This window comes from Lepisosteus platostomus, chromosome 8 (genome assembly GCF_059453375.1).
Source record: "Lepisosteus platostomus isolate fLepPlt1 chromosome 8, fLepPlt1.hap1, whole genome shotgun sequence".
Lineage (NCBI taxonomy): Eukaryota > Metazoa > Chordata > Actinopteri > Semionotiformes > Lepisosteidae > Lepisosteus > Lepisosteus platostomus.
In genome coordinates, this window is record NC_142618.1 from 10216973 (window position 1) to 10244920 (window position 27948).

General features: G+C 39.8%; 1 protein-coding gene and 1 long non-coding RNA gene across 3 annotated transcripts in view; one reads left to right on the forward strand and one right to left on the reverse strand.

Annotated features, from left to right (window-relative positions):
• The window catches only part of rab2a (RAB2A, member RAS oncogene family), a 37498-nt gene extending 22606 nt beyond the window's left edge, over window positions 1-14892 (reverse strand). Inside the window, exon 1 of the mRNA XM_088642370.1 lies at window positions 14686-14892. Within this exon, the coding sequence (XP_088498496.1) occupies window positions 14686-14731 (46 nt within the window). The 5' untranslated portion in view covers window positions 14732-14892. The remainder of the gene's footprint in view (window positions 1-14685) is intronic.
• On the forward strand, window positions 14870-25869 carry LOC148655639 (uncharacterized). 2 transcript variants are annotated; one of them, XR_015940766.1, is made up of 3 exons: window positions 14870-15007; window positions 17258-17721; window positions 23952-25869. It is a non-coding gene; the product is annotated as an uncharacterized LOC148655639 (long non-coding RNA). The 2 variants fall into 2 exon arrangements; XR_015940765.1 differs by having other exon boundaries at window positions 14983-15144.
• Window positions 25870-27948: the final 2079 nt, after the last annotated feature.

Genomic DNA, 27948 nt, shown 5'->3' on the forward strand with positions numbered 1-27948 from the left:
GCACTTCCAAGAGTTCTTTTCAGCTTTGCGTTTAACTGTGCAAGGTGCCCAGGTTTTTAGTTAAATGAAAAATGGATCATGATTTTGTCCGGGAGGACAACTTATACGTGTGCAATATGTAATAAGTGCATCAGAATGAAAGTTCAATACAAGTACTGCAAGCTTCAGTAAAGGTGGATAAACAATCATTTTGTTTGTATTTAATGGTGATCCTGGAAATCTAGTTGGCTCAATTTGACAGAAATCAAGCTCTATTAAAATGTGCCCATAGTGGCATTAACAATACATGAACTAAATGAAAAATATCCGCCTAACTGTTCCATTTAAAAAAAGTAATATCTTTACTCTTCAGTTTCACCCCCAAAAAAATCACTGAAAAGAGCTTAATTGTTAACAAATTAAGCTACATATTTAATCCCTAAAGATCCCTAAAGAGTGCTTTAGAAACAGGTGAGGACACACTTCAATGGCGGCAGTCATCACAAGCCAGAAACCAAATTGCAGATCAGATCAGATGGAGACATGAGATACTGCTTCACCAACTGAATTAAGCAGGAACATGAGGGCGGCCATACTGTGCAGGCCCAATATGGAATGGATCCAGGACGGCGAGTTTAAAAAACTCACAGAATCCTTATGATAAAGTAGTCAGGAGCCGAGTTTAACACCTCTACAGCACAATGTTCCAGGGCACCTCACTGGGGAATTGAATCAGAAAATCCAAAAGGAAGAGAATCCCGTATACTGATCCACAACACCACTTACAGAAGGTCTGGCAGTCTACCACCCCAGTACCGCCAGGCTCTTATGGGCTGCCTCGTGGATGAGATCTGTGGATCAAATAGCTATTAACTACCATATGGACTATATGGGCCAAATGGCCTCCTCTCATTTGTAGCTGTTTGCAATGCAGCACTTTCTCACCATCTGCAGTAACCAGTTGCGCACAGCTGTGTATCACGCCTTACCATGCCTGGAAGCTGTTACTAGAAACAGTATTTGGCTGATGAACAAGAAGGAAAATAAGTTAAACCAATTCAACAAAATCATAAAAAGAACATTTACTTCAATAAACTGGCATTGATATAGCTCATGTTTTGTCCACTTGCTTGCTTGTCAATCTGTTCAATACTTAGAGGAGTCTTGCTTATATGACGATTTCTTTCTGTATCAAACACTTAACCTTACATAGTTCAAAATAAGTGGCTGAATGACCAGCTATAAACATGTTAAAAAGTGGAGCTCCTGGGTTATTTTGAATGGTAATGCCAGAAATTAAAAGTAATAGTAATGTTCACGTCTTATATTGCCCTCAAACACAGCAACACAGTAGATTAGGCATGTAATCAATCCTACTATAAAATGCAAAAACCTAAAATGCTTTGTTAACTATAAATACATTTAATACAAGTAAATGTAAACATTTATAAACTAACAGCTTTCATCTATACACAACTATAAACTTCATGTACTTTATATCAAGCATAGTAGTCTTGTCTCACTATTTCAGGACACGTGCTTTGTATACATATATTCCATCATGTTCCTTTAAAGTCACTGTTCTTGACAATGTTCCCCAGCTTGACAGCATGAGATTGCATACAAATTATTATCCTACAACATATTTCTTTATTGTACCAGAAATGGCCACTTATATTTATTTATAACATATTTGTAATGAAGACCTGGAGAACATTCATAGAGCAGGGTCTGCATAAAGATCCTTGCTGAAAGGTACACAGCAGCATCACACCAGGGATTTAAACCCGTGACCCTTAGGTCTGGAATCTAGAATCCTCACCACTGCAGCACGTAAAATGTAGATGCTTTAATCATTTATATGCACAGATGCTATTATTCAATATAAAAAAATAGGAACTTTGACCATTTCTTTTGTATGCGATTTTATGGCATTTTAGGTGCATTAAACGAAGTATTAAGATGCATTCATTGGCAAAAAAAATGGTTTCAGATTTATCCACTGATGTTTACTATGCAGACAAACAGTAAAGACAGTAAAACACCTCCAGGCTGTTCTAGTGGTCTCCAACAGCAACAGCTGTTGCTAAGCAGGGGCTCAAATCACTGCGCTTGAGGAAAAAAAAAAAGAATAAACACATACGTCACTATTGTATTTGGCCAACGAGCCACATGATTGTTTAAGATGACTTTTTTAATGGTGGTGAAAGGTAACGAAAAGAGACAACGTTTCGGCTGTGGAGCCTTCTTCAGAAGGCTCCATAGCTGAAACATGCTTCCTTTCTTCTCTTTTCAGCATGGAATAAACCTGTTACTGGTTCCTTTATAGCTTATGCATGCTGACGCAGCTACACACCTGAACTACTCTTCTAATGATTACTTAATTCAAGACAAAGAATACCAAAAGAAAATCAAAGTATGTGTAGCTTGAAGCCGAATGGCAACATCACAGCAGCAACATAAAGAAAACTAAATCGAACGGTATGAATTATGAATGGAAAGGAATCAAATAATTCACTGCTTGTTTTTTTTTTTACAAATAATCACCTACTGCTTTTAAATTCATGCTAGTGTAGCCTGAATTTACGTAAAATTAATACAAAGTTAACAAAATGCTAAATACAGTTTGCTGATTCTTGGGTGAGTCTGGAGTCCTGAAATTCTACCAAATCAGCTTTCTTTCCCAGAGAAGGATGGACTAAAACACTAATCACGGTGGATGTGATGATCAGAGATATCCAACGCCAAGCTTTTAATTTGTTATTGAACAAGATGATTCAGTTGAGAAAAACTCTTTCAGACTGATGACCCAGAGAGCACCCATTTATGCAGCAGGGTATTTGGAGCAATCTAAGTAACGCAAGCATACAACAGCAGCACCCCCAGGGATTTGAAATACAGGTGACCTTACAGACGACATTTATGATTCAATGCTTTTTTATTCCCATTTTAACTTTTTTCATGTGTCATTTTAAAAATGATCGGTTACAGTGTATGTGACCATGCAAATCACTATTACATAGGAAATATAGAGTAAAACAGTCAGACTTATACATATTTTAAAGACAACGTAATAGAAAATAGTCTTATCAAGAATCTACAATTGAATTGAAGAGAAGATCAGACATTACATGCTGAGATGATAAGCATACTCTCTTAAGTATGCAAAGGTACAAGTAAAGGTTTATTTTATGCTGAAAAGAAAAGAGTTTCAGCTGTGGAAGTGTAAAAGTTGTATGTAGGCCTTCATACTGTAGCGCCCTCATCAGGCCCGTTGCCTGTCCGCTGGTGATGACTGCCCCAAGAGAGCATGCTGGGATATATGGGAACCTATCTGGAATAGTTGGGAAGAAGCAGGGACATTGTTAACTCCTGGGACTTGGAGGGAAGGAGAGGGGTTTGTGTATATGTCATCTGAGTGTACATGCGTGACTGTCCCATGTTTCCCATCCTGGTCTGTGGTCTCCCGTTCCCACCCTGACCTGCCTGGCTTCTGTTAGTCAGGTATCTCACCTTCACTACTTAACTTATATCTTTGCTTGCAGGCAAGAACAGTCCTTTAAAGAACAGCAAAACTGTTTTCCACGTGGTGGCTCTGTAGCTAAGTATCTGTGCCTATGGCTGTGGTTCATATCCCACAGCAAGCAGAGGAATTCTACTCCGTTGGGCCCCAGAGCAAGGCCCTTAACTCTGAGTGCCATATAAATGGCTGACAGTGTGCTCTGTCCCCAAGCTTCTTTCCCTGTCTGTGTACTCCCCGTCATGGAGAGCAACATGGGTATGTGAAAAGAAAATCCTAATACAATTTCGGCCTAAAGGTGATCTAATAAAAGAGCACTTCCATTACCACTCTTCTGTGGTACTCTGTAGGTATGCTACGTTCCTTCTCAACCAATTTTTTATTATTGTCATAGAGCTAAATGAGTACATAGGATGTTTAACCTTGATTGAATGACTAATGCAGAGGTGTCAAACATGCAGCCAGCAGACCAGGTCTGGTTATTCACACCTTTTCGGAGTCTGCATAGCCCACACACCAGGCAGGCATCCTTGGTGAGGTTATTGTATCATCTTGCACGCACAGTGCCCCGTGTGCTTCCCCACCTCTATTCAAATGCTATGCCCTTATTTGATGCTACAGATACTAATTTGACAGGGGCATGTCTTTGCACAAAAATGCTGGAACAAACACTGATAGCTGCACACACCCTTCCTCCAAACGTCAGAGCGACATCAGCTTCTGAACCTCCACTGGTTTCACCAAAACTGTATGTAATGAGTTTTAATGATCTGAAAGGGATGCTTGTAAACCTAGAAATAAGGGCCTTTTAATAATGTTATTAAAGACAAAAATAAACAAGGTCATGAGAAGGGGAGAAATTTAATTTTTTGGTAGAAATGTTGCAAAGAAACGGTAGGTGGCTTAGGCGAAAAAGCAACAGCAAAAGACAAGTGAAATCCACTGCTGTTTATCACGGAGATCTAGCAAAATATTACAAAATGTGGTGAGCTGCTTTTGCCTGATCAGAGAAAAACAGTCACTGAAGCTACAGCTTATTTCACTAGCCCTTCACAGAGCTGCCGAAAGTTAGTGCTCTCCAGGGTGAGCAACCAGTCAGAACGGGCGAGCCTAGAGGTAGCTCACACTCTTGGTTTTATGATTTGCACGCCATTTACACTCTTTATTTTTTTAATGTCAGTACTAGCCCTTACTTACATTTTTATTAATAAAAAAATTGATATAAAAAAATGGAGAATTAAAGATGTATTATAATTTAATATGTACATCTTAGAATTTAGGGTCATCTTTGGCCTTGGTTTCCTTTGCTGACACTTAAGCAGCACCCAAGCGTTTGAGTGTTCAGTTGTTAACCAGCTACAGGAGGGACAAAAAACTGACTTCATGCATAAAAAAAGACATGTTCACAGAAATCTGTTGATCCAAATGCTGGAAAAAAATCCAATAGCGATCTTTTAAATATCAGTGGTTTTAAAACTGTCATTTCCGCACACAGGTATTGAAACATTGCATCTTAAAAGTTAATAGATAAAAGATAGAAAAGTAATTTGTGAAAGAATTGACAAATCACTCTCAACAAAATGAATGAAGTTTGACATCTCCAGATGGTTTTGTTAAGACCATCTAAGAATATCAAACTTCAACCTAACTTTACTGCGGTCCTCAACGCCCATCCGCTGAAACACTGAAAAATCAATGTCGATGGTATGAAGGCTGTATGGTTTAATCAGGAAAGAAAACAATCGCGCCATAACATCGGAAAACCTGAAATCAAAATGCAAAACCCAATTTTCATTGCGCAGTTTGACCTTTTCCTGACAAAAAGATCTTGATTCCATCAAGACAGTCCACGAAACATGCCAAAACCTTCCCACGTCTTTACAGTATTTCACTTTACACGTTCATAAGTGTGAAAAATGCTATTAGCGGCACAGATCGCGAGTTTTTGTGAAAACAATAGGCTAGCCCCATTGAAAATAATACAGTAAATAAACAAAATGAAATTAAATGTTTTTTTTCTGTGCCAAACAGCTTTCATCGGGAAGCATGTTGTAGAGAATTACAGAAGAGTCAAGCATAGTTTATAATTTTTATCACTTAATTTCGTACCTAATTAGACATTTACTGCATGTCATTAAAAATCCCTTTACATGCCAATTTCCTGACCTCTGGTTTTATCTGTTCCTCAAGCAGAGTTCATAAGTAAATTTGAGCACAAGGGAAAATAAAAACTGAAAACACTGCAAAAGGCTTTTCTGTAAGTTATACAATGTATCTGGATCACCACAGCAAATGAGTTAGTCACTCCCGACTTATAGTATTATATATTACTGTGAAGCAGGCACTTCCTTCGTTCCTTAAATCCTTAGGAAAAATTAAAACATGCCACGTACGGTACCAGATTTTTAACACAGAAACAGTAAAGCATATGAAATAAACATTTTCACATATTTATGGGTACAAAGAAATGCTGCATCATGGGTGACGGTGATCACTCTGTATCATTAATTAGCGATCAATATTGGCCTCCTAAGGAAATGAGTATATCCAAATCATACCTGGAAAATGTGCCCCAGAAACACCAGAAAACTTCACCGGTAGAACCAAACACTCAGGGCTGGAGATTTCTTTAGATCGGTGCTACATCTGCACTTATCCGTTCGTTGAGAACATGGTGAAGGATGATTCATCTGTCTATATCACATTTCTCTACCACTGGATTCGCAAAATGTGCACTGATGAGTGATGAGTGGTTTACGTACTGTAACATGCCTATGGTATCCTGCTCTGTGGGGGGTTCTGACAGATTGGTTTTGATTCATCCTGCTGCTCACATCACAGGCTGAAATTTGCAGTTTATGGATTGCCAGTTCCTCTTCTGCTTTGCCTTGCACTTTTAATTAATGTATAGATATAGCAATCCTGGAATACGCACTTCTGCCCACTGTTGCCAATAGCTAATGATGCCTTTTCCTCGAAGTTCCAAGTTGACGTCACCCTAGACACTGATGCTCACAAAACCATCAAGCTGAGCTATGTTGGTCACTGAAGTTCCTGCCAAACGTACCCCAGGAAACCTCAAGTCTCCCTGTCCCTGAAAGTCATTGAGGTATCCTCTTGCAGCCATGCTAGCCATAATCATGAGCAAAAAGGCCTGCCTAGCATTTCTATACAGGACCCTAAGAATGCTGGGATGCCATTTGTTTAATCAACGTACGAGCCACACCTGTGTGAAAGCCGTGCTTTAAATATACTTCACGTCCAGCATTTAACTCTGGTGCTTACTCATTTGTCTTCTACTTGTATGGAGACATTTTAGGAGTTTTACAGAAGCAAAGACATCAAATGAAAGAGTAGCCAGCACATCCAACTGACCTGAACACAGCTGATACAAAATTTCCAAAAACATGCACTGTAAAAAAAAAAAGTGCACACAGTTTAATCATTTTGTCCTCACATATGTCTTCCCAATGTAGTTTTCTTGAAATGTACTGTAGATACCACATGATATAGCTGATTCTGTTTTATGGGTACAGATGTATTCATATCTAAATGTAAGGTTAAAAAGGCCTCGGGCTTTATTACACTGCATATTTTCTACTTTACCTAGTTTATCAGAAGTAAAATACCATGGCAACAAGCCATATAAAACACTTTCCCTTCTAAGTTGAAGTTTGCACTGCTTAACTTTTACACAATCCTAAAAAATAAAAGAAAAACATTACATGATGTTATGCATTATTATGAATATTACAAAAAATGAAAAATGCGTCAAATCGTGGGGCTATTTATACAAATATTGCAAAAAATTCAAGCTAAAGACTGCTCTAGTCAACATTCTATCTAAATATCTTCTCAGCAGTACAATTTACTAATGGCACAGGAATAGACCAATCCAAGGGGGACGTTGAAGTTAGGTCATATTCTAGAAGAAAATGTCAATAAGCCTGCATCCCTGTTGTCTTAGCTGCTACATACCACATGGGCAGTACACAAATGACATATAAAACACTCATTATGTACATACCTGTGGTTCTTTGCATAGCAAAGGGATTCCTGGAAATTTCTATGCAACTCAAAAATGGATCATTAAAATCTGTTTCCCCATAAGAATAGGGGGTGTTCCGTATATACTCCCACCCAGAGGACTTGAAACCCCAAAGATATACTAACTTAAGTTGTTTACGTACTGAAGTTGTACAGAAAAGCATTTTTAATTACATATTTGCCAGTTTCATGTAAAATGTGAAGACTGTTTATTGTCACGAGGCTTATAGATGTGTGACATGGACTATGTTTGGTCCTTCAATTGACTGTGAGCTTTTTAAATGCCATTTTTTAAAATTAACACTTTTCCCATTTTAGGTATTTAGCTGATTAGTTCTTGACTGTCATTTATTGAATGTTATTATTTTAGTTTAAAATGTATTAAAGCGGTCTTCATTTTTTTAAACCTGACCTTAAATGAATGTTTTACTGACAAAATTATTTGCTATTTACACAGTAGCTTACTTTTTTTCAGGGTTTTTCTGACCTAGTAATTTTATACAACATAAACATATGGTACAGACACTTAGATGAAGAAATTTCACGGACGTACTTAGTAAGAACGAGATGATGAGAAATGAGGAGTGATTGGAAGAACATTGAGACAGATTACCCAGCTGCCTGTGTGTCACCCAAGTGACATTTTTCACCCTGAAGTGTAACATGTACTGTCTCAGACACTTTGTCAAGCTGCCTCCTGCTGGCTATGCTCAAGAGTGTTAAAGCGAGAACTTACTCAGCTTTACATGTTCAACCTGTATTCTTGTGCTGCATTAAACCGGAATCCTGCAGATTAAAAGCTTGGACAGCAAACCGATGGCTGCTTCTACAGTTGAACTTGAACTTTATTGCCATATGTAACCGGTACTGGTACAATGGAATTCTTACTTACAGAAAGTCTCTCGATTGTAAAACAAGTGTAAAAAACAAGACAAAGTGCAAACAGTGCATCAAGACAATGTACAAAACCAATAGACAATGTGCAAGTAAACATGGAGACAGTTTGAATGTAAACAATACAGATATGTAAACAATGACTGGAGATGTGCAATAGATGAGAAATCATAAAGAGGTAGATGGTGATGGTGTAGGTGTGGTCCGAGGGGGATGGCTAAATATGTTCGCCAGTCTCACTGCTTGTGGGTAGAAGCTATTGAAGAATCTAGTGGTCAGTGTCCGTATGCTCTTATATCTCTTGCCTGAGGCCAGTGGGGTGAAGAGCTCATGCCCGGGGTGGTGACCGTCTTCTGTGATGGCCATAATTCTACCACGGCAGCGGTCCTCATAGAGCTGTTTAATCTCGGCAAGAATGTTGGCAAGATGGCAAGAATGGAGGCTGACAAAATGTCCATATACTTGACAGGAATCCATTTCAATGGGCAAAAAATACGAAATATTCTTACACTAATATGAGAGCGTTTTTCTCCCTTTATTAGAACTACAACTGTAATGTAATCTAAGAAAGCCAGTGATGAGTAGCATTATAAAATTAAATCATCCCAACAGTTCATTCTGAATCTTGAACAAGTTATACCGAAGATTCCTCAGCCAGATAATGTCTACAAATATATCATTTATTTATACTGTACAGTATGCAGTGTAAATCTGAACCTAAAATGTGCCTGTCTCCACGCAGTAAGACAAGCACAATGACAAGATTTAATGAACTACAGAACCACTGCTTCCTCCCAACTTAAAGGTCCAGGATTCGATTCTGGGTTCATGCCCGTCTTTGTGTGGAATAGGCATGTTCGCCCTGTGATCACTAGGTTACTGTAACCATTACATACATATACTGTATAATCAAAAACTTTAAGCATTGGATACTTCCATGTTTGTACAGATATTAAATCTTCTTAGTGCAGTTTCTAATATGTGTATTCTCTCTCAACCATACTTAAGGAGAGAGAGAACAGAGGAGACGGATAAGTGTATTTCAAGTTTTAGACAACAGATCAGTGAGGGAACGCAAGTAAAATCCATGATATTCAATATCAGGGACATTCCAGTAATCAGGCTATCACTCTCGAAACTATGACTGCAGAATAGTCAAAACTTTCAATCCATCCTTCAGTTTCTTCTGCCCAATGGAAACCTACAATACAATAAGGCTCTAGAAAAAAAAAAAAGGTAGTTTCATTAGAGCACTTTCCCCTACTAAAGTTTCTACCAGGGAGTGTGTTAATTGCCAGTGAAAGTGACAGTTTGACTCAAGCTGTTTTGTTCCCTACAAATGTATTGTTTAGAAAACAAAGCGTCACATTTTAAAAGATTATATACTGTAATCACAAACTTACAGAGAGCTTCTTTTGAACAGACCCAATAAAAGCACCAGGTCCAACCTGATCTGCAATCTTCCACACGTTGATAGTACGCCTGGACGTTGCTGTTTAGTCAAAACCATACACACAGTATATATACAGCTCAGCTACCTGGCTCAGAACCAGTCTGTTATGAAAATGTCCCTCCATAATTAGAACATGCACATCCTGAATAGTGAGTTTTTACAATACCAATAAAATTAGTAGTTACATAAACATACTACATGACATGACTGTTTTGGAGTTAGTCACACGAATAAATTCTCTTCACATGAGTGAAGAGAAACCCGGGTTAAGCATATTTACTCACATGCTTGAATCCCTGCTCATGTTGTCTTTCTATGAATGTGCTTTATTGAGGAAACAGGGTAGGATGCATGGTGCAGCACAAATTTTAAGAAGGTATGACAAATCAATTGTAACAAGGGTCTGTGCACTCCATTATGAATACTGTAGCAGTCACTAGTATGCATCGGGTCTCTAATTTAGGTTTTGAACAAAACCTGAAATGCAGTTTTTTTTTTCATAGCAGTGCAAAGTGGATTATTAAACACTAAAATGCCATAAATTTTTAAAAAAGTAGCCTGGGAAAATCAACCACACCATGCTAACACATGCTAACTCCAAATTAAGCCCTCTGACTATTCCTAATATCACTCTAAATAAAAGTTCAGTTTAAAAGCAACATTAGTTTTGGATTTGCTGGTTTTATCTTAATTGGTTTATGCAGATTTACTCAATATACAACAGAGATACCCTACATATCTTCCACAAAGTACCCCAATATCATCACATGCTCCCATGTAATAAATCCCTAAAGGCAGACTCAAGGCACACAGCAGTCTGTATGTCCTAGACGATATTGAGGAGCTCTACAGTACCTACTCCACTACTCTTAACACACCCACACATAAGTATATATACTGTACAAACTGATCACAACAGGAGACCTTTGAAGGTTTCAAATGAAAACAAGATGTATCCAAAAAAGAGTCACGTAAAGCCAGAGAGAAAAAGAACAGAGAAATTTGGTCTCCATGTTAAGATGTAGAGGCAAGACATTAGTTCTTCCTTGTGGTCATCCAGGAAGCCCAGAGTAAGCAAGACTGGCTTCCAGCAGCTCCCATGCTGCTAACTGATGAGCAAAGGGGCCGGGCGTCCCTGTGGTAAAAATCACTCCCATCTGGCTGAGAGCAAATGTACTGGTAGCAGCCGCGATTATGACACTATGACTGCCACGCCTTGTACCTGTGTCGTTTTTTTCTAGCTATCGTAGTGGGCTTCTGTGAAAATGCCAGACTGCTGCTCTTAATTAATCTTCCTGTGGTCCTGCTGTGTACAAATGATTCAAATAGCAGCAGAGTCACAGAGTTCCAAAGGTGTGGAGACCTTCTGTTAAGAATAATTATTCTTGCCACTTTGTTTTTCCAACTAAACAAGATTTGGTAAGTAGAAGTTTCTAGGTAAGTAATGTAGTAAAATAAGACTGGGCGGTGTTATTGTTTCATGTAACTACAAAGCCTTTTAATTAGTTACTATGGATCTTTTGTTTTAATAAAAAGTCACATCTACAAGATTCCTGACAGCTTTCAATATAGAGTGGTTAAAAACTTGAAAACTTTAATTTTACCAAACCCATGAGCAAGATACCAAGTGAGACAGGAATGTGTTTTGCTCTCAATGTGGCTTCTAATAATCGGAGAAAATATACAACTTCAATTTGAATGAAGAACTTTTAATAACTCAATGCATATTCATCTCTTCAAATTGTTATAATTACTACATAAAATTATTCTAGTCTATAGGCTACACTTCATGTCGAAGAGGATATTTTACATGGTAGAATTTTGTACAGATCACACCTTCCTTATAATTTATTATTTAAATAAAATTCCAATAAACACCTGAAAATCTATTTTGTCTGATTTTCAGATGCTAAATAAGACTGTGATAAGGGGCGGTTTTATTATGGAAGTTGTATGGAGGAAGTCTGGAAGCAGCGCGTGATGAAACATGAGCTGAACTTGTGAAAATGTTCAGCCTCTTTTTTTAAGGTATTCAAGCTCATTTCTTGAAACAGTATTTTAAAGCCTATTGAAAGAGTTTTTTAAAGAAAAGAGAGACTACTGAAACTTTTTCTAATGAATATCGAATTGGCAAAGAGCGTGACCTCAGGACTTCAGTCTTCAATCTAGATTTAACTTTTCTAAAACAAATCAAAACTACATTTTCCTTTCTCTGCCTGCGTCCCCATCTTGTCCGATTCTCTGTCGCTCTGCCTCTCATTCCTCCTCCCTCTCCTCCTCTGGATCCAAGACAGTCACCACCGAGCTTCGGTTTCACGGTCGTCTCTTCCTCCTCTAAAATATTACACGCCACATCCTTTAAAACGCACGCTGTCCCACAGAGCTTGCACTACTTCTCCCATTACAGCCAAGAAGTAAACGAGACTCACTGCAAAGGCTTGTCTGCCAGTCTGGCAGACACGATCCAACCCAAGAGAGACTTAAAGTTGGTCATTGCACTGATCAAAGACTACTACTGGCTCCAGAATTCTGCCAGGATCATTTGCCTTTAAATACAGATGCACAGCAGCATGCGTTACCAGCCCTTTCTTCAGCACACCGCCCTCGTTAAGGGCATGGAATGCCCTGCAGGGAAACCTGGAGGATATGCGCTAAGTCAAATCCTTTCTGCCGGTTACTATGGAAGACACTGAGCAACAGGAGCACACCAGCTCTCCACACCCTTGCTGGAGTGCAGTCCCAGATGGTTATTCCACATTGCATGAGCTTTGAACTGCAGTACACAGTACACCCACCACATTTCTACCCTCTGTGCAATATCACATGCAAGATCTGAACCATTGCATTATAAAATAAGTATTAGGGAGCTGTACCAATTCAGCCTTGCTGACACAGGCCTTGTGTCAATGTCTGCAGTTACCATTTTGAGGTTAGGCCATTTAAATGACTCAATAACATTTAACTGTGAGGCACAACTTTGGTACTTCTCAGCAAACACAGAAAAATAAGACTAGTAAAGAGGGTGCTATGACAGCCAATTACATTTCGTTGAAGACCTGGGTTTAGCCATGTGTGAAAAATAAGTGGCGTTGTTGGATTGAGCAGGGGACACTTGTGTGTGAGTTTACTTCATAAACCAAAGTTTGAGACCACAGCAGCTAATTACTTCACATGTACATCTTGTGAGAAACACAATCCGATAACTTCTCAGGACTCTGGGAAAAATAATTTTAAAATCTACAGCAAAATTAAAGACAACATTTATATTGGTAATGTATGAAACCTGCATTTATATTGTTGTGCAAAGGGTAGCAGTTAAATCAAAATTCTGCAAATACTGACCTGGACATTAGTCTTACTTCTGACATTACTATTTTGACTGGTATGATAAAGAGTTTATAACCGATTAATAAACCAACATCATAACCACACGTACTGCCACCAGGAATGCAGCTCACTGATGTATAAAGTAAATGATTAAATAATTAAATATAATACTATTCTAAGTCACTTAAAACTTATTCTACCAAGTGGCAAAATTAGTACTGAATTAATTCATTTAGGACATGGTGAGGATAACAGGCTGTGTGCAAGTTCTACTTCAATATTCCTATGTGCCGGTCTATAAAATAAATACATTCTTAAAAAACGTTCTTTCCTTATTTCCAGATAATAACGTCCATGTCTATAAAGAAAAGTTTTGGATCTATATTTTAAGCAAATTCACAAAACGTTGATTTGCAGGGGATGACATATGCGAAGATTATTTTTGGAAGCGGATCTGTAGGTTTAAATTACTCGGATGCCATCTGGGAAAGTATGTTATAACCTGTGATGCTGAGATGGAAAGTGCGTTAAGAGAGGGTTTCAGAACGAACAAGAGAGCAAACTAACACGGGCTTTCCTCCCCGTTTCAGCTAATAGAAATATAGCTGAAGAAGGCTGAAACCCGGTCAAGGTGTCGCACACCGCCTAAGCAACCCAAAAGATGAAAGGGCATCTTTATCACGAAATGACCAGGGTCTAGCGAAGGCCCGGACTTTTGTAAAGCCAGCATATGCGAAACAACCCACGGAGCTCCCCTGACAGCTAGAAGAACTGCAAGGCCAGTTTTTTTTTTTAATTATTTTCCTCCAACCTCCGATTATACTATTTATTCCCCGCAGGTGGAACAGTGTGTTGCAGGTGAGATGGCATGCACAAATATAACCCCCCATCACCACCTAGGCCTACAAAAAAAACCTGTCGCCGATGATTTACATAACCGAAAAGCAGAGTCAACCCGAAGGCTGACAGTCTGCAAAACTGCTGAAAACGCCATTTTCCCCCCCAAAGCGAAAACATTTCCTTCCCCTGCAGACGTTAACACGACGACGGGCAGCCGGCGATCTGCGGGCGGACTTGTCCAACAGTTGCCCGTCTAGCCCCCCCAGAGAGGGCCGGCGCATCTTGTTACACGGGTCCGTCTTCTCCGGAGCCATTTTCGGGGAAAGGGTTATTTGGCGTTTGCAATGCAATTAGCCCCCACCTCCCCTCCACCCTCGCCGCAATCGCAATGGAAAGACACAAGCAGGCCGGTGCCGAGGCGGCTGCTGTCAATTCACCTGCCAAATGGCAATTATGTCACCTTAGATCAGTTATTTTAACGGGGGGGAAGAAACTAAGCAGCCCTCCCACCCTAGCGTTCCTGTGCTTTTACCACGTCATTGACTCCAACACTGCGGAAATAAGAGAGAGACGTAAATGTCTCTCTCTCTCTCTTTTCCTACGCCGTCACACAGCGGCTGCTCACCCGTGTCTCCGATAATGATGTATTTGAAGAGATACGCGTATGCCATGGCCGCTGGGATGCTGTTTCTGCCCGGGTCTTGTGCTTTGCTCCCTCGCTGTGTTACTCGTTCAAGCTGTGGAGAGAGGAAGTGGGGGGGGAAAAGCCTGTGCTTTCTCTCAGTCTCACTCCGCTTCACCAGCCTCTTTCTCTTCGGCGACCAGAAGGAACAATAAACACCTCCGAGCTCCGGGCTGCCCACGTCACACGTTCCGCCTTCGCCACGCACGCAGAACACGCTCACATTGCTGCGCCCGGAAGTGCTGACATTGCTGCGCCCGAACCCGTATGTTAAGACGAGCGCCGACTGTCTGCTGTCTCTGTAGCCGTGCCGTCGCTAGTACGCTGAGGATCTGTTTCACTGCTTTTTTGTTTAATTCTACATACTCACCCGCTTTGTTACTGACATCGCGTATGCCAAAGGTACAACACACAAAAATCCTATTCGAAATACAAGATGTATTTATCATGTGGCTTGTTGTTGAAATTAATTTGGCAATGCTTGAGTATTGAAATAATTCACCTATTACAGAGAGTTTAGACATACCAAAAAAGGCACGCAGGTTTTAAAACTTTACTTTTTGCCCTATTCAAGGTTGGAAAGGTGTTCAGCAACAAATGCTGAAATGTGTAAGAAAAGAAATCGTGATGTTAGGGATGAAGTCTGCATGTACTTCACAAACAAGAAGTTTTAAAGTTTGTAGTCTAGGAAAACTTCCAAAAGTTCATTTGGAAGTGCCCAATGGGAAAAAAAAACTGCCTGCTTCCACAAAAACTTAAAATAAAGTATGATATTAGAAACTATACTGGTAACATTAATGATTGCACAGCTTTGACAGTATTAGTGAATTAAAGAAGTCACAGGATTTTGTCATGCTGTATCATATACATCTACTGTTGTGCTATAAGTTCTATAAAATTCTTCATTTCTACTGAGTAAAAATAATTCTGTGATATTTGATCAAATGCTTCAAACTTTTAAATAATTTTTACAGGCTGACTGTCCTTAAGGGTGAGATTTATAGCTCCAAAGTGTGAGATTCTGTAGAAAAAGCTAGTGTTGAAATCTATTCAGCTCCTGGGGTGAAACAACGATTACCTGTTCCAGTGCCCTGAATATTAATGATTTTTTAAATATTCACTTTAATTTCACTTTACTTGCAGGGAAGGTGTATATGAGTGCAATTTATGAAATTTAAGGACCTATGCCTGTGATAGTGAGATGACATCAGAATGTGTGTTTCATTCTGGATATATGAGAAATCAGAGTCCTGGCACTTTGAGCTGTGCTTCTAGAGAAAATGGTAAACACATCCAGAACATGTATCTTATCTTATCTAAAGATGTAAGTTAGGATTTATTTGGGTTTTGAACCAGACACAAAGCGTTTGACCAGGAGATAAATGGTCTCACACATAAATGTAACTAAATAATCTAAACAAAATTTAATAGAGGTAATAAACAGCAGTGGTCAGATTTGGTATTCAAATGTTCAAACTGGGGAGAAACTTTGTTAAGCAGTCTACCCAACTGCATTGCTGAAAAGCCTTTTATCACCCCAAATTCAGACACAATTTGACTATGCCTCTGATTCTCCACTAGTTCTCAGACTATACCAGCTTATCCTGCCCTGCCATGTTCTCGGGAACTTGGCACAAACTGATCAAGTGCCTCACATTTGTTTATCTCAGTTCAAAAATACTGAGAGCATGGCACACACGGACGTAAAACCTCTAATCAAGCTTGCCAGGCACAATATCATGTCATGGCACACATTATTCCCTAAGCCTGTCTCACTATAAAAGGAGCAGTGGGTAGTTCTTGTTTTCAGCCTGATTTTAGATGAAGTAATACACCACATCAGGTTGCAAAATCTGGGTTTAGCCTTTTATGGTGTAGGAGATAATCCATGCCAATCATTTCTCCCTAAATCTAAGTTTCCTCGGACCCCCATCCCCATCCAGCATTTTTCTGGGTGCTGAACTTCCCAGACACCCTCAATAGCCGATTATCCCATTTTGGCCGCAACCTAAAACCGCCACTACTTGGGATCTTTGGAGTCTTCAATTAAGGCAACTGGAGTGTGATCCCGACTTGGGCACCACTCATTGATTGTGGCTGGGGACCATGTCTATCGGAAAAAGCATCCCAGCACGCTCTTTTTCCCACCCTCTTGCCCAATGCAGCCCATGTCCTGCCTGCCAGGGCTGTAGCTAATCCCTGTCATTGTAGTTCTGGCTGTTGGAGTTTGCACTGAGTCTCTGCACAACTCGCCTATCATGCGGGCTGCTTTTTTATATTGCATGCCATTGCGATCAGTGTAGCAGCAGCTGTTTCGCCATGACTTCTCCTCACCTGTGGGCTACCTTGGAGTTCTCACAGGATACACCTTTAGCTGTATCCTTCTGTGGTATTGATCATGGCTGTCTGTACTATTCCTCTTTCCCTGAATCTCAGTTCTCTTTCATGAGGATCTCTACTAGACTTTCTAATTTGTCTGTTTTTTTTTCTCCATTTTTCTCGTCTTGGCTTGAAGCTCTTAACCCTGCCATTGGTCACCAGAGAGACCTGGATTTCCCGGATTGTGTCGTCTGCATAGGGTCCTGGAAGAATGCTTTAGTTACAGTTCCATTCCTCATCAACAGTAGAAAGCCGAAAAAGCCCTGGCCAGCTAATCTCACCCTACTGTCATGGTCACACAGCTCCTTGTGCATCTTGCATTGCAGAATCCCAGTTACAGCAAGAGATAGAGTGACAGCCAATAAGGCCAACCAGAAGCGTAAGCCTAATGTGATGGAGTCAGCAAACACAGTCTGGGCTGAGGCAGTCATGAGGAGTGAAGGGGACGGAAAGGGGATTGGCTTGGCACCTGTCCCAGCAGCGCTTAAAGTAGCGGGAAAGGCCATTGACGCCACAACCCTTCTCTTCACAAACCCAGAGGAGGAAGCCATTGCCCTGTCATTGATGACACCTGTCCCAGAGACTCCATCGGGTAATGAAGTAAGTCACCTGCACAACGACACCGAATTCCCCGTATTCTCTGTGTTACTGTGTATTACTCTATTTACTGTATTGCTCTGTATTACTCTGTACATGCCAGCAGCCATATCACCCTGCAACTCACATCTGGCAGCCCACTGAAGCTCAGCAGGTGTGAGCCTGGTCAGTACCTGCCAGCAAGGCGGAGTGCTGGCACTGTGGCTAAGGATCTGCACCTGTGGCTGGAAGGTTGCCGGTTCAAAGCCTGCAACCAGCAGAGGAATCTAACTCCATTGGGCCCCTAAACAAGGCCCTTAACCCCAGGTGCTATAGGGGTGCTATACAATTTGACCCCAAGCTTCTCTCTCCCTGTCTGTATCTTATGGAGAGCAAGCTGGGGTATGTGAAAAGACGAATTCCTAACGCAAGAAATTGTATATGGCTAATAAAGTGATCTTATCTTATCTTATCTTATCTTACCTGGAGTAGAGACCTCCTGGGAAAACCTAAGGTTGCTTTGGAAGAGGTGTTAGTGGGGCCAGCAGAGGGCACTTACTCTGTGGTATACGTGGGTCTTAATGCCCCAGTATAGTGACGGGGAAACTATACTGTAAAAAGACACCGTCCTTCGGATGAGAATGTACATGTATATTTGTATGTATTTCTGTTTCTATAGTATATTTTGTAATGTCTGTAATCACAGATAATCAGAGACCAAAAATAGAATTCTGGGTCACATTTTGCAGGGACCAAAATAGCAGGAAATACAGAACCAGTCTGCATGTGTGAGAAAAAAACACAAATGTATTCCACGTTCCAGGACTAAGAGAAAATTCCAAAGCTATAAAATGCAAATGGTATCAGAGAAAGCCTTCAGAGGCACCCTTAAGCTGTGGGTTAGTAGAGGATGAGAAAATACAGGAAGGTAAGCGAAACATAAAAGGAAGATTTGAAAAGATGAAAGAACTTGTAAAGTTAAAAGGAAAGTAAAGAAGTAGGTATAAGAGGAAACAGAAAAGGAAAAGAAGAGGTATGATAACCAAACCATATAACAGTTATCTATTTCTCATATTTTGGATACTGTATATTCAGAAGAAGAGACTTTTGATGTGTTAAAATCATTTACTGTAAGTCGTTAAATATGGACGTAAATGTAACTCAAATGTGTTGTTCCATGTTGGGTTGAACTAAGAGATAAAGAATGTTTTGTGTTAATTGAGATGAAAGTGTTGGGGCAGTTTTCATAATGTCTGCCACTGGCTGTTAACAGAAGAAGGACACTAATCTTCAACTAACACATCCAGAAATAGAAATTGGGGAATTTTCAGAATGAAGTAATAATAATAATTATAATAATTGCTTACACTTATATAGCGCTTTTCTGGACACTCCACTCAAAGCGCTTTACAGGTAACGGGGACTCCCCTCCACCACCACCAATGTGCAGCATCCACCTGGATGATGCGACGGCAGCCATAGTGCGCCAGAACGCTCACCACACATCAGCTATCAGTGGGGAGGAGAGCAGAGTAATGTAGCCAATTCATAGAGGGGGATTATTAGGAGGCCATGATGGGGTAAAGGCCAGGGGGGAAATTTGGCCAGGACACTGGGGTTACACCCCTACTCTTTTCGAGAAGCGCCCTGGGATTTTTAATGACCACAGAGAGTCAGGACCTCGGTTTTACGTCTCATCCGAAGGACGGCGCCTGTTTTACAGCATAGTGTTCCCGTCACTATACTGGGGCATTAGGACCCACATGGACCGCAGGGTGAGCGCCCCCTGCTGGCCCCACTAACACCTCTTCCAGCAGCAACCTTAGTTTTTCCCAGGAGGTCTCCCATCCAGGTACTGACCAGGCTCACACCTGCTTAGCTTCAGTGGGTTGCCAGTTGTGAGTTGCAGGGTGATATGGCTGCTGACAAGTAGACTTTGTATACAACATACACAGTAATGCTGGATATGTGTTATGTTTTTTGGGCTGAAACCCAGGTCTTAACAAACTTCGAGGCATCTATCAATCAGGAAATATAGATTACAACTGAAACATCCAGTGCTTCCGTTCCAAGGAAGACACCTCTAGCAAACTAACAGCTGTCATGAAAACTGGGGTTTGTAATTTGAGATTGTTGACTGGGCTGACATTTTGAATTGAATGCAGGGATAATAGTTTTTTTTTCTACTTTGCAATCAAATACAATTTCAGTTTAAGGTGGTGGTGCTTCTTTCTCCCTAAAGGATTTTGCGAGTATTGTAGCCTTTTTTTATTGTATAGATTGTGTTATTTAAGGGGCTTACACGGATAACATTGCATAAAACACAAAATTTGCTTTTGCTTTTAAAAGCATCCTTGCTGTTGTATTTGATTGTGACATTTACAAACTCATCATACAATATGCAAGTGCACAAGGGAGAAAAATAACTCAGAACAGCTTTATTAAATTCTGGCGGCCACAGATGTTTCCATCTTCTGAGCTACTGAAATGGCCATCACATGTTCACATGCACAGATGTGCTTTTCAGTATTAAGTGTGCTTAATATTGTTATCAGAATTGTTTTTAGGGAATTTCTGCATGTTTACCAGTTTAAAATGTTCAAATGGTTCTGCAAGTTAAAAAGACTGCTGCACGACAGTAACCTTAGTAAATCAAAATCACCTGAAGCTACAGATTTTTTTGAAAAATATCAATGTTGCATTTTGTGGATAAAGCCGTAGATTTACTGGCAACCTCTCTTGTTGCGTTGTCTTGCTACATTAGTATTTTTGGTGCTGTATATACAGTATATTTATATCTTTGATCTATCATCATCAGCAGCAGATTCTAAGCAATAAATAAAATTATCAATAAAATGATTTTCATGATGCAGTTTGACAACTTCTTGTAGCATACAGCAACATGACAATGCAGTCTCTGAGGTGTTAATCCAGAGTAGTATATAAAGAGATACTTCCCATCTTCCCAGATTAAAAGATGGAGTGATCCCTCCACTCATTTTCTAATCACCCTATCCAGTACAGGGTCACAGGCCTTGGCTGTTGGATCCACCAGAGTCACCAGTGCACTCACAGACCAGCACAAGACAGTAAGATTACATAGCTACAGTTGTTATTCTGGTACTATAAGTAACTTTAAGGTATCACTCTCTACATCAAGAAAAGAACTTGAAAAAGAAACATATTCACAAGGGGCACAAACACACATAAATTAACTCTACAGTTCCAAGTAACCAAAATGAAAGATTCCATGGGAAACTCCATCCGGGCCTCATACTCTCTCTGTAACGTTCCAAAACTTCCAAGAGACCACTCTTCCGAATCAGACATAAACAAAAGGGGTTCAAGTAGGGAGCTGCGTCAGCATGCGCAGACTGCAAAGGAACAAGTAAAGGTTTATTCCATGCTGAAAAGAGAAGAAAAGAAACACAACGTTTCGGCTGTGGAGCCTTCTTCAGGAACCTTGTCTCAGTCCCCAAGACGCTGGACAACCCAGGTTGACCTTAACCGCTTTTACCGCAGACTCTGGCTCGGAGCACATTTTACTGATGACTCCTCTTCACCGGCAGCTGATAACAACCTGGTTCATGATGCCATTAAAATCAATCCTAAAAAGAGCTGTTGGACTCCCCCCTCAGGCTGTTTTCTGTCAGTAGATTATTTCATTGATCAATGGAATAATCAAGCTCCCAAGACCCTTTCCACACCCAGAAATCACAGGTCAGACACCTGAAGAAGGCTCCACAGCTGAAACATTGTGTTTCGTTTCTTCTCTTTTCAGCCTGGAATAAACCTTTACTTGCTCCTTCACAAACAAACGGGGCTTCACTTGAGTAACGGACTATATGCAAGTTAATCACTGTCCCCACTTCCCTTTCTCCTTTGTCTTTCCTGTCTGTCCCTTTGATCCAGGCTCGGTTCCAGGGTGCTCGGCTCACCCACACATCTAAGGTGTCACGTCTGATTGGCAGGTGTCTGGGCAAATAGCGTGTCTCTTAATCTCTGTTGTACTGTTTGCACTAGAAAGGCAGGAAGGAGAGGGAAACAGACACACACACACACAAAAATCACCATACCTGACAAAAGCTCTGGCCATTGCATGCATAATGGATTGAACAGCTCCCAGATCGCTGCCCTACACCCTCCTTTGTCTCCCTTGAAGCACAGAACAGATTTGTCCTGTGAGTCAGTAAAGCAAAACAGGACCCTGAATGGTTGAACAAGACATTAACCGCCAATACCAGATAAAAGAACTTGAAATGAAATGATTAAAAATAGCACTTGTAACATGTTTCAGTTCGGCTCAGTTTGTCTGTCATTTGTACAAGTGCAATGCAATACTTACTTGCATCATTGTACTTGGATTGCTTTCCAATACAAAGACATTAAGGAAACACCATCTATCTTAAACACAGAACAACAGCAGTAGCAACAACGAAGTAAAAAAAACACTCAACTTAAAACTCAGCACAAGCACTAAATACTGTCTCTGAATGTTTTGTGGGGATTATGCAACTATTGTCCAAGAATGGACGGTGGAAATGAATTAAAAAAAAACAATGAAAAGTTTTTTCAGTACCTGAACAGCATAAAAACTGTAAAGGACGAATTACAGTGTGTCCTGGACAATAATGGAAATAGTCTAAAAACAATGAAAAGGAAAAGATTGAAGTACTAAATGAGTATTTCACTCAGGATTCACTAAGAAAAAAGTCTATAACATGCTTCAGGCAGTGGAAGATCAACATTCTTCATTAAATAGTATCAACATGGAAGAGACAGCAGTGTTTTAGGTACTAGAAGTACTCAAGATTAATAAATATCCAGAGTACATCGGTATCCTACTTATTGGACTTAAAGTAATAAGACATGTTATACAGTACATACTGCAGACCATTTTTGCAATGTCTCCTTTGGTAAAGCGGAGCTCGTCCATAAATTGATTGACAAAACTAAACTTAGTAATTTTTTTGATAAAAATTGGGAAATTTGGCCAGGACACCAGGGTGACACCCTGACTCTTTTCGAGAAATGCCCTGGGATTTTTAATGACCTCAAACAGTCAGGTCTCATCCGAAGGACAGAGCCTTTTTACAGTACAGACTCTTAGGAAACGAGGAGCTAAAAGAGATGTTTATATTGATGCATCGTTTACATTTTCTTGACAATGTGGAGAAGCAATACAAGAGGCAATGTTGACATATATAGTAAAAAGTGTAATGTTTGAATCAATGAACTGTTTGTTATGTTCAAATGGTAGAATGCACTAGTAAGCTCTTGTAATGGAGAAACTGTCTGAGTTATCTTTGTCAATTTACAACACTGGTGGGCAATTTAGACAGAAAAAAGTGTGGGAATTTGCATGCAGGGTAAACAAAGGGATTTGATTGGATTAGTTTAGAGAAGAGCAACCAGTTAAATGCTGGGGCTCAGTGGAATGCCTACACTACACTGAACTGTGTCGAGTCTAGTCTTTAGGGCCTGTGCCCAAAGATGACCTTTGTTGTTTTAATTTTGTCACTGTAGAGAGTGTATCGCATTATGCAGGCGAGCTTGGAATTCTTCTTTTATGCATCATTAAATGACTATGCTGTCTGCTTTTCACAAAAAGACTTGTGCAATGTTTTCAGATATACTGTAAATGTAATTTTAACTAAGTACGTTGCATTCCAGAACACATTTTTACACACCTGGTTGAATTAAGAGAATTATCTTTTAATTGTCTTTGAGTGATGGGACTCATGTGCAGATCCAAGTCGATGATTTGATTGAGCACTTTTACAGTAATGGAATACACATGGAAATCAATTACTTGCTATAGAAATGAGTATCACATGGGAGTGAAACGATGAAAATAAATGATCACCCATTATGATATACATGCTTTGTTAATAAAGTTACTTTATAATCCATGCCCCTGACAGCACTCCGCAATAAATTGTTCCATTATTCACCGTGGGTAATTGGCATCTTAAAAAATGGTTAATCTAAGGACTATCATTATTGATAGTCTTTATAGAGCAGATGATCAGCTGGTTGCCTTTTACTATGTATTACATTCTGTTTAATTTTCTTTATGCATAGCCCTACATTATTTTTTCTCCTTCAGTGTACTGTCAATGCTGCCTGTTTAAGGGCTTCTGTTTTTCTTTTTTTCAGAGGCTTAAAAGTATCGCAGAATAACTTTTTGAATTTTTGACACCTGAAGAAGGCTTCACAGCCGAAACGTTGTGTTTTCTCTCTTCTCTTTTCAGCATGGAATCAACTTATTACCTGTTCCGTTGCAGACTACGCATGCTGACGCAGCTACGCATCTGAACTTTTGAATGACGTATGGCTATGATTTCCCTAATCATTGCACCAGGAGACACACAACAAAAGTCAAGCTGAAATTGATATTTAAACAGACTGAAAAAAACTCGCTACTCACAAGGTTCAGCGAGAAAAGAAAACTAAAAGCTATCAGAAAGACTAATTGTCACAATGAAGAAGCATCCTGTGTAAAATAGCTATAGTTTCGAAAGTGATAGTTCTAACCCTGGTTCTGGAGAGCTGCAGCCCAGCAGTTTGTTTATAAAGACAGCTTTAAAAGATCGACAAGCAGAGAGGTGGAAATTACAGCATGTGTTTTCGCTAAATAAGAATTATACATAGTATCGATCACAATATAATTAATGCAAACAACGGAATATAAACACTCTACCTCTTCTGTAAATCGATTGCTTTTAAGAAAAGGACATTTTTTATCAGCAACAAAAACTTTATGTCTAAATTTTCAGTAACGTTTTTGTTACCTTGAGAATGGGGTTTTGTCTTTGTCCCTGCTGCAATAGTGAAGCTAGCTTGCTGAAATGCACGGAAGCGTCACTAGGGGGAGCAATCTACCGAGAAGACAGAAAGTTCCTCCAGCATTATTCAGTATTTCGCCAGGTGCCTAATTTCCCACAGCTCTCGGTGTAACAGAAGGTGCTGAGTGGCGGGCCTTCTGCTGAAAAGAAAGACAAACAGCTTTTTTGAAGTCAAATTAGCTTGCTATATATGGAACATCATTTCAACATACACAATTGTGTGTGTGTATTTACTCCAATACAAATACTTGCCAATGAACGTCAAAAAAATAGTTTATTCTTTTTCATACCCAAGAACAGAGCAGATCTCTCATTGTTCAAATGCTCCTGTAATTATATACATTTTATTGTTCCGATTTCAGCCTTTTCTCCACCAATTCTTTTGCCAACAATTACCTACCCAGTTTGGAAATGCCAGTTTTGTTTTTTCAAGTCTTGGCTCAGAGGTTTAGACTCTTTGTCACCTTTGAGCCAATTATCTTTCCTAACAGGCCACAGGCAAGCATCTTTACTATTAAGCCACCAGGAAGCCCCAGTTACTACTGCGCTGGTTTGACCATGCTGCACAGACTGCTTTGAAACAAGAGACTTGTCTCATTCCAGCTTGCCAACAATGGCAAATCCTAAATTAGTTTTGAAGAACAGCATCACAGTTGTGTACACTCACATACTTGGTATTCAGGTGGTGCTGTTATCCTTGGATGAGAATTTCCTATCAATATCCCACTATGATGTCAGGGGAAGCTGTAGGAAGTGCTGCCTTTTAAAAATGAATTGGATAATTTCTTATCCAATTCGGGGTCATTGTGGCATGGAGCCTATCCCAACAAGCACTGGGTGCAAAGCAGGACACACCCTGGATGGGACGCCAGTCTGTCACAGGACACCCACAGACACAAACGCACACACAGTCACACCAGGGCAAATTTCCTAGAAGCCAGTTAACCTACCAGCATGTCTTTGGACTTTGGTGGTCTTTGGAGGATACCTAAGTACCCGGAAGAAACCCACCTGAACACGGGGAGAACATACAAACTCCACACAGATAGCACCCCACAAATGGAACCCAAGGCCCCAGTATTGTGAGGCAGCAATGTTAACCATTGTGCCACCCTGCCAACTCCTCCGTTACTATATTAAATCATCCAGAACTTTACTAAAGTTATTTTAAATTGATAAAACTGTCCAACGGTATTACAATCCTTCAAAAAACAGGAAAGGAATGATTTTAAGTACTGACGATTGCTCATTGCTTGCTCAAAGGAGCAAATGTGCTGCTGGCTATGATGACTGTGGGAATAAAATAAATCTGAGAATGATTACATGTGATGTCTTCTTCTAGAATTATTCTCTCCATGTTCAGCTTATTTTTTGTTCTACCAGATTTGCTCTCGAAAAACTCCCAGGTTTATTAGTCCCTAACAATAAAGATGCTTCCGTAAAGTTACCTTTTAGAACTTGTCTGTGTAATTATAAAACTCAGAGTCGACCTAAAAAACACTATCCATTGATTGTATGATTTTTGTGTATTTAATATAATGCCTTTCCATGTCCATGTTTAAAGCATCAGGATCTGATGAGCTGGGGGAACTTGTCAAATTAGTCCAGTTAATTGAATAATTAATGGAGCTGGCCAGATTTCATTGCAGGAACAGAAAAAGGTGTAGACAAGGATGCGGGCTGGAGACCCCTGTTTTTTGATGACATTCGGTTGCCAATGGTATGGCAGTTAGCACTGCTGTCTCACTGCTCCAGACTCCTGGGTGTGATTCTGTCGGTCTGGGTTGTGTGGAGGCTGCATGTTCCTCCCAAGTTCGCATGGTTTTATGATAGATGCTCCAGTGTCCTGCTTCTGCGAACACCTGCTGGCCCTGTTACAGCAGACTAGACGGCTGTTCATAGACAGGCCTTCTGGGTTAAGCCCCGGCTTGATGATGTTCTGAGTGTGTGATGACAAAGCGAGACATCATCTTGCAAGATTGAAACTTATCAGTCTGTGTTTCATCAGTTTCATCTATGATAAAACCCATTTTATTTAACTGAGGACTAAACTAACCTTCCAAGCCTATTTGCTTAGTTCAACTCCAGTTTTGGAAAGGCCAAGCTTTTAATTGGTTAATTGATTGTAATGAGCTGGACCAATTTAACACTTTTTCACTATTCCCTAGGTATTGAGAATACTATAAAAAGACAGTTAAAACCTGGCCAGTTGTGGCCTAAGACTAGATTTGGGCTCCCATGTGCTCTGCTCTAGCTGAAATGTCATGCTTTTTCATCCTATCATTTCATTTTTAAAGCCATAAGATATAGAGTAACTGACTTGCACTGTATAATCAAGATAAACCATATGAAGCACTACTGAATAAATGCCTTGAGTAAAAAGCAATGGAAACAGGCTTTAAGCTCTGTATTATTACCATTGCCACTTGGGGTTCTCTGCTGCAAAATCAATTACAAGTAAATTGTGTTTAAAGACTTTAATTAAACAACATTTGAAAAGATGTGGGTGAAAATTGACACTATATGCATAAAACCCACCAGAACACAGCCAAGCTGCAGTGATGCAGCCTCTGGAGAATGATAAACAATAACGCTCAAAACATACATATACAGATAGATGCGAATGCTAGTAGAATTTTTAAAAAGCAAAGGGCTTAATTAGTAGAAGCAAAGAGAAAAGCCATTTCCAGGGGCTGTTTTAATGTGCCAGTGCCTTTCAAACAGCCTTGCACTTTCAATACCGCTGTTGAAATGCTGAGAATCTGAAATGCTGCTCTCTTATTTGCTTATACAGTAATTCGTAGTAATAAAGCTTAGTATAGTCATATTATCTTACAGAAGACAGAAAGAAATGAATGCAATCCTTACTGATGAAAATAATCCAATCGAATATTTTATACCCACTTAGATGTGCATTTACTTTTGGAATAAATATGTGCATTCGGGACTATTATACATATAACACTGTATTGTATGGAAGATTCATATTGCCATTATTTAAAGTTGCCAACTCTGTCCATAGCCATACACCAAATACATGTTCCTAATTAGGGTTAGAGTGGTTGAATTAACAATGTGAAACTGCCTTGGCCTGAAATCTGATATTCCTGGAAGACTTACATTGATGAGATGTGACTTCTTGTTTGATTTGTAAATTATGATAGAACAGTGATATTTATGCACTTGTACCAGTGAGTAGACATTTCACTTCATGGTACTTATCAGGGCCATAAAACCAACAAGCACAATTTACTATTACATTATAGTTTGAGTCCGATACCTTAAATAACACAATCTAGATCTCTTCATCATATCCAGAAAACAACTCACTGAGTATATACATGTAAAATCTGTGCCCTAGCTTTTATTCTAAGAAGTGCAGTTCTCACAGTTTATCAAAATA